The 19,831-nt window shown below is 40.3% G+C and overlaps 1 protein-coding gene across 6 annotated transcripts in view; it reads right to left on the reverse strand.

Annotated features, from left to right (window-relative positions):
• Positions 1-4,094: 4,094 nt before the first annotated feature.
• MAST2 (microtubule associated serine/threonine kinase 2) overlaps positions 4,095-19,831 on the reverse strand; it is a 143,644-nt gene continuing 127,907 nt past the window's right edge. For 5 of the 6 annotated variants that reach the window (XM_035133526.2, XM_035133525.2, XM_035133529.2 and 2 more), the window contains 8 exons: positions 18,497-18,648; positions 16,774-17,060; positions 15,582-15,797; positions 13,806-14,032; positions 12,437-12,559; positions 10,815-10,951; positions 10,198-10,385; positions 4,095-9,746 (listed from right to left, as the gene is read on the reverse strand). In XM_035133526.2, the coding sequence (XP_034989417.1) occupies positions 7,660-9,746; positions 10,198-10,385; positions 10,815-10,951; positions 12,437-12,559; positions 13,806-14,032; positions 15,582-15,797; positions 16,774-17,060; positions 18,497-18,648 (3,417 nt within the window). In that variant the 3' untranslated portion in view covers positions 4,095-7,659. The remainder of the gene's footprint in view (positions 9,747-10,197; positions 10,386-10,814; positions 10,952-12,436; positions 12,560-13,805; positions 14,033-15,581; positions 15,798-16,773; positions 17,061-18,496; positions 18,649-19,831) is intronic. The other variant, XM_035133527.2, reaches the window with a different exon arrangement.

The raw sequence follows: 19,831 nt of genomic DNA on the forward strand, positions 1-19,831 counted from the left end.
GTCAGGGATCATGGGAATTGTAGTCCAAAACATCTGGAGGGCCGAAGTTTGGGGATGCCTGATCTAAGTAATGGCACCAGTGGTCATATTTAACACAGAAGAGGGGAAAATCCCCAAGATTTAGCCTATGTATTTTATTCTTGCACAACAATGCTGCCCTCTAGTGGAAGGATAGTGACATTTAGGGGAACCTATTGATTTCAGTGGAGATCATTCAGCCTCCACTGCTATAGTGTAGATGTAACAACAGATCAAGTCTGCAGAGAACTCTTGGTGTGGATCTAGAGTGTGTGTTTCCGGCATTGGGCAATCAGGACTACCTACCCGGCTTGCTAGTGTGCATTATAAAGCACAAAATCAATCACACATTTAATTACCTTGTGACTAAAAAAGCACTTACAGTAAACTCCTATTCCGGGTCTCCTGGCTTGTGGGGCAAGATTAGGTCCTCTTGGGAGTTATTAAATTGGGCAAGGTCCTGATATCACACATGAGGCATCTGATTTTCTCTCACTCTAGACCCTGAGCTAATACACGTCACAAGAACTGCTCCTCCATACTTCTCAGTTGAGCCCTATTAACCAGTAGGTATCACATTTCTGATGTGGCACTGTTTGAGCTTTATTCCAGCAATTTATTTTTATTGGAGGAGAAAGACACCACTTGGGATGTGCTTTGGTTAGCACTTCTGAGGAGAGGCAGCTTTCCTCTTCTGACACAGCTTGCTGCACTGTGCTTTTCTCACTTGCACGAAGAGCAGGAAAGCTGAAGTGAAAAAGGCTTGCAATAACCTCTTTTCTGCAGCACATCTTCTCTCACATACTTGCTTTCTGGTCTGGAAGGAAAGCAAATCAGCTGCTCAGCAGGGCCAGCCCTACCATTAGGCAGAGTGAAGAAACCACTCTGGGTGGCAGATCTATATGGGTGGCAGATCTATATCTACCAATCGTTTTGTGTATGCGGAAGGCGGGGACCACACACCATCTTTGCTTTAGGCAACAAAAAAATGTCCTTAGGCTGAAAAATGTAAAAAAAATTATGTACGCCACAACAGTGGCAAGAGTACCATTAGCCAAGAACTGGAAGTCTCAAGAACTACCAACAGTCGACGACTGGCAAATGAAGATGATGGAGTATATGGAGATGGCTGAGATGACCGGGAGAATCCGTGACCGGGGAGAAGAAGCGACTGAAGAAGACTGGAAAGATTTCAAAATATATTTGAAAAAATATGCTAAAATTGTGTATTAAGATGAGATTTAGAATTCTATAGACGCTGTGGATTTAGAGAATAAGTGAAGTAATAAGAGGGACGAAAGATTTGATATAATATGAAATTTATATAAAAATGTATAAGAAATTGCTAAAGATTAAAATGAATTGAAACACAGACCGACGGAACCCGAGGAGGTCCCTATATATAATGTTAAAAGAATTTGGAGTTATATTTGGATTTTTTTCTTGTTTTTTCTTTGCTCTTTTTTGTGGTTGTAAGATTGTTTTTTGTATGTCTTTGTTATTCTTTTCTTTATAAAACTAATAAAAAATATTATATATATAAAAAATGTCCTTAGGCTGCCCTGTTCAGCCTAGCAACCCATTATTTGCCCAACTCTGCCACATCCCATGACATCTTGCAGTGCTAACAGCTACGCTTGATTTCCGTTTGGTGTAGTAGGGTAGGTATGACAAAATATCAAATGTCTATTTGAGCAAGTAACCTACCTTTGTTATTGCATATACACATATGTATTCTGTTTTTATGACAGTCAAAAGAACAAATATTCTTACAATATTTACACTTGTATATTTTGTTTTGAATAGTGGTTCTTTCTAAGATGATCATGATATTTACATATTGTTTATGAAGAGCTTCTTTATACAGTATTCAGTTTGGGTAATTATATTTTTTAAAAAATTATAGTTTCCCTAAGGAAGGACCAGAGTGATCTGAAGCATATTGGACAATATTTTATCCTACCATGTGGTTTTTGCTCCTTTTCCTTACCTTTAGAAATGTGGCTTAGTTCTCAGGTGACAGTAACCATCACTACATCCCTCACCTCAGCAGGTGTAACACGGCATCAAGCGGCAACTAGAGCTATGCCCCATCAAGGTGCTCTAGGCCTCTCCTGCTTTCCCGCCTTTTTAACCTCAGGGCTGTCATGAGCAGTGTGGCTCCTTTGGCCCGTTTATTCTCTACCCCAGTGCCTTACAGAGGCCCTTAGCTTTTCCTCGTCTGAGCAAACAGCTCTCAATTCCCCTCAGGAGTTGCAGGATAGGTGTGTGTAAAGAGACAAACAGCAGTATGAAGGCCTTTCTATGGGGTGAAAAATATGCAAGCCATGCCATTGGTGAGCCAAGAGCTAATATTGGGAGGAGGGACCACCTGCCTCCTAGAGAAGCCCCTTAGCCTACCTCTACGGCTGCATACGCAGGATACCTTTTGACCACATTTGAACTGCATGCCCCCCCCCTTTTGACCACATATGAACCGCATGTGTGTCCCCTCCAAAGAATTCTGGACACTGTAGTTTATCCTTCAAGTTACAATTCCCAGCAACCCTTAACAAAACACAGTGCCCATAATTCTTTAAAGCAATGTAAAGCCCCTGACCCCCAGTTGCTTTACATCCAGAACAAACAGATGGCTTAATTCATAAGAAGGAGGTGTCTGGTGAAAGCTGTAACTTCATTTCAGCATTATACGGAGAGGAATAGCTGTTGTCTCCCTCCTCTCTTGAGCAAACAGTTTGCTTTCCCTCACGAGGTGCAGGAATGGAATGTGGCAGGGGCTAAATTGTTGCACAGCGGCCTAAGCCTTTGCTGCAGGAATGGAGAGAGGGTGATGGTTCCCAGGCACTGCCCTCTCTTAAGGTTTTTATAGCTCTACATTTATTTCTCATGTGGGTACATATGTCTGGCTGTCTATATCACCACAAGACTATGGAATCGCAGAGCTCATTTTACATGATGCCCAAGCATAGTAATTGTATGGAAATATGTTGCATATCAGGGACACGGGTGGCGCTGTCTAAACCACAGAGCCTAGGGCTTGCTGATCAGAAGGTCAGCGGTTCAAACCACAGAGCCTAGGGCTTGCTGATCAGAAGGTCGGCGGTTCAAATCCCCGCGGCGGGGTGAGTGCCCGTTGCCCGGTCCCTGCTCCTGCCAACCTAGCAGTTCGAAAGCATGTCAAAGTGCAAGTAGATAAATAGGTACCGCTCTGGCGGGAAGGTAAACAGCATTTCCGTGTGCTGCTCTGGTTTGCCAGAAGCGGCTTAGTCATGCTGGCCACATGACCTGGAAAGCTGTCGGCGGACAAACGCCGGCTCCCTCAGCCAGTAAAGCGAGATGAACGTCGCAACCCCAGAGTCGTCTGCGACTGGACTTAACAGTCAGGGGTCCCTTTATCTTTTTATGTTGCATATCAGTGGTAGGAAGGCATAGGATGACTGCTCAAATAAAACTGCACCCACCACCCATGGCCATCTTCCCAGGCTGCTAGTATATTGAACTATGTTATGATGAAACAACTAGATTTCATGGAAGAACAGGAGTGAGTGCAGGTGACCACTTACCAAGTGGTAAATTACCACAGTACTTATAACACTGGCACTCAGTCCACAGTATCAAGAAGCAGTTGAGATGAACACTGAGGTACATTATCAACTGGCAAGTCTTATATGCCTCCACCCATTGGTTGCATTTGCATATCATAAAACAGACTTAAGAGGGACCAATGAATCACAAAACTTGGCTTAGTACTACATTTGTTTTGCTCCAAACAAACCATGATTTCTACTTGGCTTACCCATCATGGTTTGAGGGGGGGAATTCACTGTCCTAGGCTCAGGCATAATGCTAAGCCAGAGATGGTGGTTTGTAGCTCCCACTAGGGGAGGAACTAAGTGGAAGCAATCTTTGTGTTTACCGTAAACCATTAAACAGAGTTTGCTACAACATGTGAACTGAACCACTGTACCAAAGCCCATTAGGGTTGTTGCAGGACACTCAGCATGGGCCAAGTGAAACACAGGATTAATGCAACTTATCACAGGAAAACCTCTGAAGAGAAATAATTAAGACACGGGTTTATGTAAAAAAAATGAAGTGTATTTCAGGAGTATTTGAACATCAACATGCAGGTACAACAGGAATAAAAATTATTGCACCTCTATTATGTGGCAATTGTTCAAGTTTTTAAAAACACTTATATCCCAACATTATGTTTCTGCTAGTCAGGTGCTGATTGGCACCAACTTGAAATTGAAGCCCATCTTGAAAGGGGGGCTCACAGCCTCCAGAATAACAAAAACCAAAACACAATGTAAACACACACACAGCTGTAAAATCACCCACTAGAAGTACGGCATCATCCTTCATGTCCAGTAAGAGAAAACTGGAGAAAGACACAATCCTCCCCACAGGAAGAAACAAACCAAAATCCCAAAGAACACCTTAATTCAGTGCTAATGAGAGAAAAAAGCCCCACAGGTCATTCCTTTTACCCTATCTATGTTGAGTATTCTTCTGTAGCATAACAAACACCAAAAACGTCTTAGGCATTGTTCCCCAGGAGTGGTTTTTAGGCAAGGCGAAAGTCTAATATTTACACTTAATATCTATTTGATGGTTTTAGATGCACCATATAATGGTGTGAAGTATTGCTGAGAAATGCACCAGCTGGATATTGAAAGGTTTAAAGACTGTATGAAGGAAACTAAAGTTGAATTCTAGACACCAAACGAAAATAAGAGAAAGTGGGAAAGCAACTTGCTAAGGGGACTGTGTATATTGCATGCCTAAACAAAGTTATCCAATCACCCCCATTCATGGAACATCATGGAGATCAGTCTCAGCTAACTGGATCAACACTGTATACATATAGTGGCTTAACTAGATTATAGTTATGCAAACACCTGTCTCCTCAACATGGTAACATCAGTTCAACTCTCATCACATGCTGCCTCCTGATAAGCACTTAAAAATATTAAGCCTAAGACCTTAAATTTTTCCCTCAGAAACATCATGATTGTCTGAACTATATATATATATATATATATATATATATATATATATATGATGTTCAAAGAATAAATCTGATTTATTGCTATGTGGTTTTGATGCAACTATTTTTTGTGGGCAATAATTTTTACTGAAGTGGGACAACAGTTACAGGAATATATCAAGCAACATGAAAAATGAAGGCTTCTGCACGCTCTAACAATTACATAGGTTTCCTGGTAATAGTACAATGAATACATAAAAAGGTAATAACTAAGTGGCATCTATACAGAAATGAGGTGGCCCAATATGCTTTATTTGGCTAAACTAGAGATATAAATCCTTTGGCTGCCTTTGTGTAAACAGATGCTACAAGGTGTGTTTGAAGCTACATTATTCATCCCCGGGGCTCAAATTCACACAGTGTAAATCAATGCATTTAATATTTTTACATTATTCAAGTTAATGTGCATTTCTGAGTGGCTATGCCATCAATTCCCCTTCCCTAAATTCCCTTTCCCTAAACGTATGTATTCACTGAGGCCCCAGTTGCCTCTGTTCTGAGGGCAACACAGCGAAGTGATAGGAAAGGCTGGTAAGATAAAGGTGTGGCTGGATGGAGGAAAGCCTAATGGTTTATTTTAAAAACGTTAATGCATAAATTTAGCTATTGTGCACTGGTGGCAGGATTAGAGAGATTAGCAGGTCTTAAATCACTGTGGGAACTACCGGTACTATTGAAGTTTTGAGTACTGAAGCTTCAAATTCTATATGGGAAAGCCAATGGATCTTTCTTCAGCATTACAACACACACACTATTCCCTTTATTACACACACACACACACACACACACACACACACACACACACACACACAGGCTAATATAAAGAAAACCCCAAATCAAAAATAAATTGGTCCAAAACTAAAACCAAATAATTGGATATGTAGTGGGGAGAATCAGGGAGTTTGGGCAAGACACCACTTGAAATGAGATTATAATAAATTAAGGATTTAAGAGCATATTCCAAGTCAAAAAGTACATGTAGGCTCTGTAAGGAGAAATGGTACAGGAAGAGCCTTCATATCAGAAACCTGGCTGAGCAATAAAGCTGTGCTGTAATGAATTGCAGTGCTTGCCCTGGAGAGCTATTAGTCAACATGTGATCACCTCTGTAGGTAGAACAGCAGACTATGCAAAAAATTACTTTCCCTGCTCACACAGACACACACAGATGCATTCTGTTAGGCAAGGTTGTGAGTACTGTGGAGTTTATGGAAATAGTTACTTTTGCCTATAAACTGTAATTAGATTGATTAAGTAATATACTTGAAATGCTGCAGCTAGTGCTATACTGTATGTATGAGTGCAGTATCATAGATTCTGATGTCTTTAAGCAAAAAGCACCAACTGATGTTGAACTTTCAAAAACATTCAAAAGGTTACTTAGAAAATATAGACATTTAAGAAAGGTAGTCGGATTAAACAATGGAAGGGAACGTTGACTTATAATAAACTTTCTGCATGACTGAAGGGTCAATTGACTGAATTACCTACTTACACTTGGGAAAGACACTAATGCTAACGGGACTATTTCACTTAGACACGGTTTGGTCTTAGCTGCCTCCTGATGAATCAATGAAGATCACTTCTCTCACTCACAAAATTTAGAACACTTCGCTGGATTTTAACTTTCTTCCACAACAATCAAGATAGCTCCATAAGACTGGGTGTGTGATAGTCCCAAATGTTTGCCTCTCCCAGCAACATGTCAGTATAGTAAATTAGCTAAGGTTGCTAAAGCAGGGGTGGGGAACCTGTGGCCTCCAGGTGTTATTGAACTGCAACTCCCATCAGCCCTAGCCAGCATGACCTATAGGCAGGGATGATGGGAGTTGAAGTTAGCAATTACAGTGAAACCCTATAGGCTCCTTACTCCTGAGTTAGCATAACTGAAGCACCATGTGCCTCTTTTGAGGTTATTGACTACTGTGAGCAAAAAGGATTACAAATTCTAAAAAGGGAGGAGAAGAAGAATTCTTTTAAATCAAAGCCTTTTAAAAAAAATCAAGATAAACTAAAGACTTTAGTTTGACGTTTTGCTTAACGTTCTTTTTAAAAGGAGGGTATTGCCCCATTGCACAAGCTAACACAAGGTTTCCTCACAGATATACATAAAATGGACATCTATGATATGTAAGAAAATATGTGAGGTGGCATAATGATTCAGAACAGTCTGCCATCAAAAGTGTTTATTTTAATCCTTGCCAACTTAAAAGTCATGACCTAAATTTTTGGAAACAAGGACTAAAATTTGGAATTTGTGCTCAAAATGTGCCATTTCCAAGTGAGCTGTCTAATTTGGCAAATGTAATTCCCCGGAATTTTGAAAGAAAGTAGGTATTTAACAGAATGCTTCAAATTTAGGGCCAAAAATGTTAGGGGAGGGGGGAGAGGAGTTTGGAAAACATTTTTTAATCTTGCTTTAAAGATACCCTGCTAAGAGGCATCAAATGCTGAGTACAAAAATAGAATTGCAAGAATGAAAAAGGCAAGAGTGTGAAAACACAAATCAACAAAAAAGTTGCACAAGTTTTGTGTTTTATATTTGTGTTCTACTAATGTTGTTTTTGCTTCTGAATGTAGATATGTTGCTATGTTTTCTTCATGACGTCACCATCTGACAACAGGAAGTCTCTTGTTTGTGATTGACCTCCAGCCTCTCCGATTTCTCCTGGCATCAGAGCAGTCTCCTTTTTGGAATTCTGGGTACAATCTGGTCCAGAAGAAACCCCTGTGCTCTGCCTTGCTGTGCCATCTGCCTGTTTTTCAGGTGGAAGCAATTGCCACCTGTCCTCCAAAATTTCAGGTACCTTAGAATTACCAGCCCCTGGCTTCTCTTTTGCTCCCACTGAACACTCTGGCTCCAAAGACTCTGCTAGGCTTTCAGACCCAATATGGGAACCACATATTTTAATGAGACTACCTATGCTGAAAGGTTTGGCTGTTACTGGGTCTGGGCCTTCCTTTAATGTTTCCTGCATTTCTTCCTTTGGCATACTCTCTTTCATATGAAACAGTTCCTTCGGGGGGAACTCTTCTCTTGTTCTTTCTAGTTCTCTTGAACCAGATATGTTAATATTTCCTGGGCCCAACATGCCTTTTGCACCTATTGCTAAAGGAGCTGGGCAAACTGATTTTCCATTTTCAGCTGCGGCTGTTCCTATAGGACAATTTAAGTTTGTATCACTTGTATGACTTTTGTGCTTTGAAACTGATGCTGCAGATGACAAACCTTGTGATTCTTCAGCATCAGGAGACCTTTGTGCAGATGTTTTGCCACTGCTTGTCAGGTTCGGAATACTGGTGCTTTCCTTGAGAGACTGGGCTTCCTGTTTCTGAGGTGCATCTTTGCAGTCCATTTGGCTTATTAGTGGAAGAGAGCTTGTGCTAGTTGTGCAAGTAGAAGAAGAAAGTGCTAACAAAGGCATAATATCATGAGACAACATATAAGTAGTTTCCGTAGAAGCAAATTCCTTCAGGTTATCTTTGCTACTTGCCAGACCTGAACAGTCACCTTGACCGAGCTGCAGATATCTCACTGGTAGGCACTTCACCTGCTCTGGGCAGTCTATGCTTTCCTGGATAATCAGAGTTTGTTTAGGGTCCTCAGCATCTTCAAAACAGGCACATTTCTGATTAGCAAGTTTGAGAGTATTGCCTTGTCCTGACTCTGATGGGGTTTCAGAATCTGGTAGTTTAACTGCTTCACAGTCGCCAAATTTTTCAATAGGAGAAGTTCTCACACAAACTTCAGATTGTGACTCATCTATACCGGCCAGTGGTGTCCTTGCAACATCCTTTGGTTGGTGTTGATTTGCCCCTTTCTGCAAACTGACAGTTTTTTGTTCCTCAGGAAGAAACGCATCATCCTCCATACTGTCTTTGCTTTCCATCTTGGAAGAACGCTTCATATCCTCGGAGAAAGGATCAGAAACCTGGTGGTCTGTACTGAAGGCTGGCCTGTCCATTTTCTTCCCATCTTGACTATCTTCTGATCCTTCGTCAGTTTCATCTTCAGAAGAATCTACTTCTGTGATGGCCTCCTGCTTCTGTAGAGACTCCCTTCGCTCCACCCTATCATGCCGAATAGGTCCCAGTTTTCTGGAAGAAGGTTTCTGCAGGGTCCCTTTTTCTGCAAGTCCAACTTTGCCTCCAGTTGTTTCACTCATGGATTCCTGCCAACTTTGGAGGCCAGGATCTCTCTGGAGCATCTCCTTTTTGAATTCTGAATGGGAGATGTCCAAGCTATGCTTGCGCGAAGACGACATCTTTTTTTCTGAAGAGAGAGGGGAGGTAAGTTTTTCAGCTGACTGAACTCTCTTCAGCAGAGGGGATCTTGGCGGCTCAGCACTTTTGGGCCTTGAAATCTGTCGGACAAGAGGTGGGGATGAGTGTAACTTGACAGGAAATGATTGCATGATGCCTGAACTGCCAACTGAATGCCCTGGCAAAGGAGAAGGGGAGCGCTGAGGCGACGTAGACTGTGGGGTTGGCGAGGGAGTGTGAGCTAGTGGCGAGAGAGGAATGTTCCCTGCAGATTTACGTCGTGGAGATCGATATTGCCGTTGAAGCTTTGGTGCTAGTCCATGCAAAGAGCTGGGTCGGATATGTCCCGAACTAGCAGGGGAGTTGGGAACACTCGAACTAGGTGAACTGCTCTGAGACGAGTTTCCACCAACTGTGAACATAAAAAGTAGGATTTTTTTTTTTAAAAAGAAGAAGCATGGAAATACATTGAGACACATTAGGAACTGCTATAATACGTGCATCACATTTGAAATAAGTTGGCTACTGCAACCTGGCAAAGGTGGGGTTGAATTTAGGCAGTTATGGTCCACTGCAACAGAAAGTATCAGTCAGCTACAGCCTGTCTCGATTGTGCTGCTTTCCCCCACTATTTTCTACACCACATTACAATTTTTGGTGCTTGGCCACAACACAGTGAGAGAATTCACTGTCAAACCCTTTCACCTCTTCCAAGAGGTTCATACTTCACTTTAGGAACCCTGATAGTTTGTAAGACATGTCTCCTTGTGCCCTTCAGGCTGAGAAAATGCTACATTATTACTACCAGGTCCAAAAGATTTGCTTAAGGTCTGCCACCCTCTACTCCCTGCTTCCCCTTTTACCTGAATGTGCAGACTCAGGAGTAGATCGGTAACTCTGTGTTGGTGAACGAGGGGAGAGGTTGTGAGTAGGTGAACCAGGAACACTCTCTCCAGATGACAGAGAACGGTTGAGAGAAGATAAACTCCTGCTGGTGTGAAGCAGAGAAGCCTGCTTGGTAATCTTCCTGAACAGAGAGCTCTTCTTCTTACTGAGAAAGTGAAAGTGAATACTATCATTATTTGTAAAAACGAATAGATCAGCATCTTTGATATCTTTTCCCAGCGAAAACTTGGATCCAGCAGAGACTTCTGTAGACAGGTGCAGGGGGGGGTTAAATTTTGCCAGTTCCCCTTTATCCCTACAACCCTACCCCGTTCTATTCCCATGCAGAGGACCCTACAGTAATTCAGAGTAGATTTTTAGAAGGTGCAGATGGAGGCAATTCTGAGACCACCCTGTTCATAAGCAGGAACTTCACTTACAGAATTCTGGCTGCAACCCATAGCTTACTAAAATCGTTTCTCACTGTGTAATTCTTGCGATATAAAACATTCACTGGCAGAATATATTTTTGCAATTTTTCTTGGCAACTGCTATCAGAGCATAATTTCATTTCCTAAGAGAAAGCATCACTAACCTTTCCTGTCCATCTTTTGTTTTGCTTTTCTTGTTCCTCCTTGCCATCTTTGATTTATAGCTGGCCTTCCGAGCTGGCCCCACTTTAATTGACGTGTTCTCAAAAGGTGTAGTAGAAATGGACACTTTATTTCCACTCTGCCAGCAAGAAAACACACATACACATTTTACTTATCCCTTTATCTCTCATGAGTATTTTGGTTGGGCTGGATGTTAATGCTAGGGGAAATACCAGTCTACCACTGTGTGACTTAAATTAGCCTCTGTAATTCTGTTTCCTCTTCTCCAATATGTATTTATTCATTTTGTCTTTAGAAAATGCTGCTAGAAGGTCTTCTTGAGTCACAGGTTTTTCAACTAATTAAGCAACATTTTTTCTAGTTGAAGGACAGCCACAAATAGCTTCAACACTGTGATTCCCATTATTCAACATAAATTTGTTAAGGTAACCAGAAGACAATCAAATAAATTACATGTCCAGCAGCTACAGGCTAGAAATTATTTCAAGCAGCATTTCCCAATTCCAGAACTTCTACTTGCTTTTATCTTTGATATTCCTTCCTCTTCTAAAGCATGGGTGGTTACATGTGGACCACCATATATTGTTGGACTTCAATTCCTATCATCTTTCACTATTGGCCATGGTGGCTGGGAGGTTAAGAGTCCTACAACAGGAGGGCACAGTTCCCCATCCCTGCGCTAAAGAATTCACATCAAACAGAACCCATCTTTAGAAATATTTACTGTATTCAAATTACTCCTCATTCAGACAACAGGTTCAAAGTGCATTTGCTCCTTGCATTTGTCAAGCAAGTTCCAACTGAACTCCACTGCTGCTCCATAGCATAGGAAGGCTTGCAACTTCTGTGGTGTCACAGGCACTAATCTACTTATGAAATTGTATTCCAGAAAGCACTCCAAAGTGCACACATGCTATGCTAGCTAGATTAAACTTTTTGCCAGCAACAATATATTGCTGTCTGAGTGTTAGGGAAAACGAAATCAGAAGCACTACCCTGAAGAGAAGCATTTGGACCTTCCAAATCAAAGAAATCATTTCACATTTAACATGTGGAAAAGCTTTAAGACAAATCAGAGCAAAATGCTTCAAAAAATATTATTTTCAATCTATGATGAGAGCAATAAGAGAAAATAGTGTTTTGCAGCTTAAAAATCAGAAGAATAATTCAAAGAGCATGTTCCTTATGGTGAAAGAGGATTCAAGTTTTAATAATGCTGCTATTAATGGTTTTGGTTCATCTGCATCTATTTTTCTAGTACAATATGCTAGGCTCTTGCAGAAGCCTTAACAATACAAGACTCCTTGAAACTTTTACCCTGCCTCTCAAAACCAATCTTCAGGACAGTGTACAACATACTAATCAAAATACAAATAAAATAATTAAAACTAATGAACAGCATACTAAGAGCAACATGAAGAGCAACAGCAAGATAAAGCAAATAAAGGTCTGGGGAAATAAAGGGTATCTGTCAGACACCAAAATGACACAAAGGGATACTCCAGGAGAACCTCCTTGGAGTAAGCATTCTGCTTTTTATTAAGTATTTATGTTTATGCACATTGCACTTGTCACACAGCACATGTGTATACTCCATCTTTACCTTCAAGACCAACTCCACCACTTCAGTATGAACCAGTCCATGTACAGGCTCTCCATTCACATGGGTTATCAAGTCTCCTTCTCTCAGACCAGCCTCACTTGCAGGGCCACCTTCTTCTACGTGCTGACAATATAGAGACGATACATCAATTTCAACAAACAGAATCATCTGTTCATGTTACCTGCCCTCAACTCTACATACAAACCAGTCTCTGAATTTCTATGCACTATGTGCTATAAGGCGATGCCATGCTCAGTACAAAGTTTTTCATTTGGACCTTTGTGAAGATATAAATGAACTGCCTCATACCAAGTCAGACCGCTGGCTCATCTAGCCCACTCGTCTATCTAGTATATGTTCTTTGGGGTCTCAGGCAGAGGTCTTTCCCAGCTTATCTTCCTATCTGAAGATGTCAGGGACTGCACCTGGGGCCTTTTCGCTGCATGGCATGTGGTGTGGTTCTGCTACTCACCTCTAAGTTATTAATAATAATTTCTCTCCCAATACAAATAGTTATGAATATTTATGAGTCAAGATGGGTAAACAGTCAATTGCAACCACGAAAACAAACAACCCAAATGATGACGTGTTCAATTTGTGGCATGTGATCCTGTGCCTTATGACAGCTAAGTTTTCTACATAATGCAGTCCTTGTCAAGGTCAAGCAGAATAAGGATCAGAAGCAGATTTACAAAAGCAATTATTCTATTCCATATTATTATTGTATCACTGATAATTAGATTCAAACAATAATCACCATTTTGATGAGGAAACCTTAAGTGATGTCTATAGGGAAATGAGGGCACTCTTTCCCCTCCCATTTCTTTTTTTTCCTTTTTAACCTGTGAGCATCATGCAATTAAAACTGAGAAACATTCTTTGTGGGGAATGGCTCTGGCAAACAATTGCATATAAACTTCAAAAAGAGAACACGTACACAAGACAGGCTGCCTGAGAATACGGGTGAAGGAGAAACAGCAAGCACACACAGCAAGCCCCTTGTATAATTCACAGTTGAACTGAATTCCAAATCCCTAGTCAATTCAGTGGGAAGACAGTGATGCTTTAAGACATGTAATCAACTCCAGGCAGATGTGTGAAAAATCCTAAGGGAAGGAGATGATCCGAAGCAGACCATCATTGTCAACACAGCTCAGAAGGAATTAAATGTAATTAACCCAGGGGTTACAACTCTGATAGAGAGCTCCCCACCCCCACCCAAGATATTTCTGTAGAAGAGAGGCACCATTTCCACGTTGATTCTGGGAAGAACTAAGGAAAAACAAGGGGTTTTATTGGGCCTAGTTAATTAAAGGTTCTTTCCAAATTAGGCTATAAGCGAGTCATATCATGACTGAGACAAACGTACCCAGACCATGTGTTGCACTGTGTAGACATCACTGTTCCCCATGTAGACTCTAATAGCACGAAGTGTGAAGCCGTATTTCTTCCCAGCTCGGTGGATGATGATTGGTGGTTTGGGATTCATGACAGCAGGAGAAAAGTCCCGACTTGGAGACGAGTCTCTTGAAGATGGATTGGAGGAGAGAGAATGAGGGGACATTGGACTAGCCAATGGAGAACACGTATGGTGCTCTACATGAAAATAAAGAAGGACAGCAAATTAGAAAGCCTGGTTTTCAAAAGAAAATACAATGTGCATTAAATTATGAAAGCGGAACCAAATATATTGATTTGTAACACTTGTAGAATTATAGCACTTGCATTTGAAAAAGCCTAGTGACACTTGATTCCTCTTTTCTTGGCCACTGAAAATATGTTTTAACAAATCAACACCAGAGAAACGGAATATCAGGATTGTGCATTACTTGTCACAGCTAACCTAGCCAAGTTATTCCCTTATTCTGTAACTTACCTGTAAGCATGTCCTAAAAAATATTCTGATTTCAGATTTGAAGCTATGCATTTTTCTTCTTCTGTAAAATCACCTATCTCAAAAGGAGTGCTTTGACAGGCTTAACATGATCAACAGGTTAGAGCACCTTCCCTCATGAAGAAAGCCTGAAGTGTTTTGGCTGTTTAGTTTGGAAAAATTACAGGGGGCATGACAGAAGTTTAGAAAAATATGAATGTATAGAGAAATGTTTCATATAAACCGACAGACCCTAGGAACATGAAATGAAACTGATGGCCACTTGAATCAGGAGTCAGGACATTAAAAAGAAGCACTTTTGCACACTGCCCCAAAATAAGGCATTTAATACCACAAAATGATGTGGGATTAAGCAACTTCATAAAGGATATTCATCCATAGCCACTGGCTGTGAACTGAATTGCCATATTCCTTATTCACTGTTTAACCATACTGTCTAGTACAGGTGAAACTCGGGAAATTAGAATATTGTCAAAAAGTGCATTTATTTCAGTAATGCAACTTATTATTTTTTATTCTTCTTTTAATTTTTACAAATGCTTTCTTTTGGAAATTCCACAATAATAAAACAAATAGTTACAATAATACAAAAATAAACATCACTATTACATTTCATTAAAGTGAATTTTACCCATTTGAAACTCATTCTGTTGACTTAACTAGTGAATTCATCCACAGCTTGTTCTTTCAATGAATGTTACAGCTAATTACATGCAGGGAACAGTGCACAGCTCCTTAAGAATGAGCCATCAGGAGAGGGTTATATGCAAATAGCTGCCTCGGGCCATATTGCTGGCACATTGAAGTTAGATTTCTATTTCTATGGTTCAAATGCACTTAGTAACTTGATCCATTACAGCATTTCTTTGCACCATCTCAGCTGTTCATGAAATTCCTGAAATGCAGTAATGTCGGTAGATGCCTGCACAGCTGCAAGACACCTACATTTTTCTCATGCTTGCAATTTTAGCATGCTGCTCTATAAACATCTACAAACAAAAGAAGCTGCATGTTAAGAAACTATAATAAAACAGCTTATGGTAGATGTAGTTAAAAAGATGACAAATAAATGGCTGTCCTTGATATATAATTGTGCTATAAATGGCAAATGATTACATCTTCACTGCCAAAACAACATGACTTTAAATGAATCTTGGCACAACTTGAAATATATAAAGGTATTACTTCAAGTGCTTAAAACTCCTCTGGTTTTAAGCAAGTCACCCAAATAATATTCTTTCTGTATCTTACCTGAGGGAATTAGGAGAGAGAGGGCTGTGGCCGATGCTGACTTAATCACTTTATTAACAGGACGCGTGGTCCGTTTTTCCCCAGACTCCCCAGACAGTAGCCTATGTCGGGCTCGCCGCACTGCCAAGTCACTTGTGGCTTTAGGAGTAGTAAACTCTGGGCCCTCGTTGCTATTACTGCGAGTGCACTGATCAGAGAAGTCTGTAGTGCTTCCAGCTACAGTATCAATTAAAATAGATTAGAACCATAGGGAATTTCTAACAGTCTGTTCCCCTGCAGGCACGTATATGAAATCAAAGTCATGTTTACACACAGCCCGACAGTGAACTTTCCTCAGAAGCAAACCCAAGCCCTGAAGCCTTATTTATAGATGCATTTAACTAGGGGTGTTAAAATCTCAACAAAATTACCATGTTTTCCTTCTGCTACAAAAACACATAATTAAGCCAAAGAAACTTCACCCCATACACCCTGAATAAAGCTAACTTGGCTACTGTGTTGGAAGTAGAAGTCTAAGTTTTTTTATTATTTTTTTGGAGGGGTAGTATTAAAAATCCAAACATGATGAAAAAAGAAGACCAGTTAGTCTATCAACAAAAGTTGGGGACAGAGACCACAACTTGTTTGTTTGCTACTTCTAAACAAGATGTTCTGTATTATAGAAGGCATTATGAGATAGCTTTTAATATTTTAACATGGACCCAACAGAAAAGCAGTCCAGCTTTTTTATGACAGCAAAGCAAAGCCAGCTGTTGCCCAGTGGAACTGTGCAAACTTGAGTAACAAACTTCTTGAGAAATAATCTCCTTACCTGTGACAGGTGAGCAAGACTGCAACTCCCTGCCACCCAAGTCTGTCTATTTCACCTCAGACAGATCCTTGGACATATAGGTGTGGGTTAACATCTGAATATGGTTTATGAATGTAAAATCCAGTGCATGTAGTGCCAAATTGCATTGTTGATCCCCAGTGTGGTATCGCCCACACTGTTCAGATCTATGTGACATTTATGCACATACTCCCTGTTCAATATGACGCCTATGCATAGATGCCCAACAGAACAGAAGCATCCAGGGAGGCAAAAAATTTCTACCCCATATTGTGTAGGGAGATGTTTAGAATGACCTGCCCAAATAACAATAAGATTAGTGCACCTAGTGGGGACAGTGCTTCCATCTTGAAAGGCACATACCTGTCAGTGTTGAGCTGCTCATATTACTGATAGTTGAAGAGGGTGTTTTTAACCCATCCTCATCATCCAGTTGTAGTTCTCGCTCCACAGGTTGTTCTGGAATTGGAAGAGGATGGGTTTCCCGTGGCTGTGTCCCATCCAGCTGTTTCTTTTTACCTTCTTCCTCAGCTGAAATGGCAAAGCGGGGCATGTCAAGAAGCCCAGAGCATCGCCGGCGTACAGTCAGAGGTGGACTGGAGTCACTCTCTGTGTGAGAGGATTCAGACACTGAGAGATGTTTACGCAGTCTGCGGGGAAAGAACAGAACAAACCCCAGATAATTTATTTTTCAGGAAGTTGGGTGATTTCAAGATGCAGCTACTGTTAATGTTATACAAGAATAATAAAGCAAAAGTCAAGAATGAGTGATCTAGTTGGAGCAAACTTTGACATGCTTATTAAAAAGGCAAGATAATTTGGTGCTATCATTTGTTAATCAAAGTGATGGTATTTCAGTCAAGACAGAACTGAAATTGGATGACTTGAAAAGACTGAAAAGCCACTATTGAAGCCACAAATTTCACAAATATGTTGAGCAATTTATCAAATCTTTTAATCTCATACAGCCCACGCTCTCTATCACTATAGGTAGCTGTGGTTGCATTTCTTCTTTCTATTTTTCAGTACAAAACCAAAGTATAAGTAGATTTTATATTTAGAAATAAAGCTTTCAGAAATCTAAAACCTTTTACATTGAAATTTTATACACCAATCGCAGCAGAATTGATATAGAATGATTTGAGGGTTGTAGTCTATATTATTATCTTCTTCTTCATTATCATCATCATCATCATCTCAGTAAGACTAAAAGTCACATTTTGAAGCAGGAACGTACCAGCTAATTCCTCATACTCTTTGACACTATGCTACATAGCACTACCAATGAAAGGTCCAAGTGAAGCAATTATTTGCATTGAGGACAAGTCATAAGCTACTGTTTTTCCATTTAGTATCAAAAAAGGGGAAGGCATGGTTAATGGCCACAATAGCTGTATATATGATTTCCTCCCCACTCTTACTTTTAGCCAAATTAAGCAGTTTGGTAGTTGAGTGAATGCATTTTATTTTGATAGAACAGTTTTTGGGAGAACAGTTTAAAAACAATCTTTACTGAAACTGCATATTGCTTTCCACTATCACCGAGTTTTAAGCAGAATATACAGAATTGCAGCTTGAAATATTAAGCTACGAAGTCCAATATTTAGACGTGTATTAGAAGGGAGCATTTGTATTCAGCATAATCAAAAGTACCAATACGTTTCTTTAAATACATGATTGTAAAACTCTCTACACTGGTACTGTACTTTATCTGGATGTTCATGTGAGCATCCCTTTCAGACAAAAGGGAGCCAACATGGTGTCTGTCATTCAGATGCTATGGAGTACAATTTCCATTAGCCTGAGCCACCACAGTCAATTGTCAGAGATAAGACGAGCTGTGGCTCACAACATCTGGGGAGCACTGTGTTGATTTAGACCCCTCACAAAATACTTTTTTGCTTAACAGTAAAACTTGTTTCATTATAATTGTTGTGATAAAAGTCTGGCAATGCTTCATGGAATATTAGCATACAGTATTATGAAGTTTATCTGTTCCTACAATGCTTCTTTGCCCCCACAAACATTATTTTAATCCAGAGGCAAGGAGAAAAAGTAAAGGACACCTAGCATTTGTTAGTCTCACATTTCAGGAGACCCAAGCACCCAGCTGCGGTCTCGACACTTCAGGCCAAGGCTTTCTAGCCTGTCATCTTTTTCCTCACTCAGGCTACGCTTGGTAGGTGGTGGCGTTTTCTTCTCTTCGTGGATGGAAAGACGTTCCATACTGCTGTACACCTATAGGTGCAATCAAATTGTACATTAGAATGACAACGGTCACTGACAGACTCTTTAAATCACAGGATATTTCAGAATTCCAATTTTTAAACTGAAAAGGTGGAATTGGCAATGTCCTTTAATGATCTGCTGAAGCCAACAAAAAGATGTAGGCGCCCACAAATTGCTGTTATTTCTGTAAAGTGCTTTGAAGTTCTATGCTTGCAACAGAGGTTTTGGAAAACAAAGCTTCACCAGTTTAATTAATGGTGAGGGTGCTAAGATTTCCAACCCCAGAGATAATCTATTTCTAGAAATTCTGTAGTACAAGCTTAACCAAGAGAGATTTTTTAAAAAAGAAATCCTACACACTACTGACTAATTTGCTTAGTCAATCATGCCTCAACAACTGCTTTACAATGACATTTTAAATCATTGAACAGTTAACAGGAGAGGGGGGAATCTGTGTTTATAAGACTGAGCTCAACTGAGAACCTGATTTGCATATAAGACTGATGAAAACAACATTATTAAAAATTCACAACATCAACAGGATAGCTATTAATAAATTATCTGGATGAATTGTCAGACAACATTTTCAAACTATAATGAGCCTTTCATGCCACCCACATGATGAATGCAGTATTATTTTTCAGAGCTCAAGACACAGTCATGGCTACATCAGCTCAGTTTTGTGCTGTGCCCCCCCCCCCAAATACTGCATCCATACCTCATTTTGTGCTTCATCACTGAGTATTCCGGTTCAGAAGACAAATTTCAAATTTTCTGGAGAGCTCCTTGAGCAGGACACAAGCCACAGGCATTCTGCTCATGCCTATTAGTATTGCTAATTACTAAGCAACCATCGTGTTCTAGGATCTTTTCTGAAAATCCTGCTATGAATTTTCAATTTCCTCCTAATGTCTTTTATATGCTTCTATTGAAATAATTCCCAAAAACAGGCCTGCTTATGTGTGTCTTCTCTAACAAGTTCCTACCCCCACAAAAGTTGATGGAGCAGCGGAGTAGTTATGTTGCTCTTTGGATAATTCAATCCCATCAATCACAGCACAGAACTCTGTTGAGCCCAGAGACCATTTACAAATGGGCAGCTCTTGTATAGGTAAGTAATTACAGTGGTGCCTTGGTACTCAAACAACTTGGAAGCCAAACACTGCAAACCCAGAAGGAAGTGTTCCGGTTT

Source organism: Zootoca vivipara, chromosome 7 (genome assembly GCF_963506605.1).
Source record: "Zootoca vivipara chromosome 7, rZooViv1.1, whole genome shotgun sequence".
Taxonomy (NCBI): domain Eukaryota; kingdom Metazoa; phylum Chordata; class Lepidosauria; order Squamata; family Lacertidae; genus Zootoca; species Zootoca vivipara.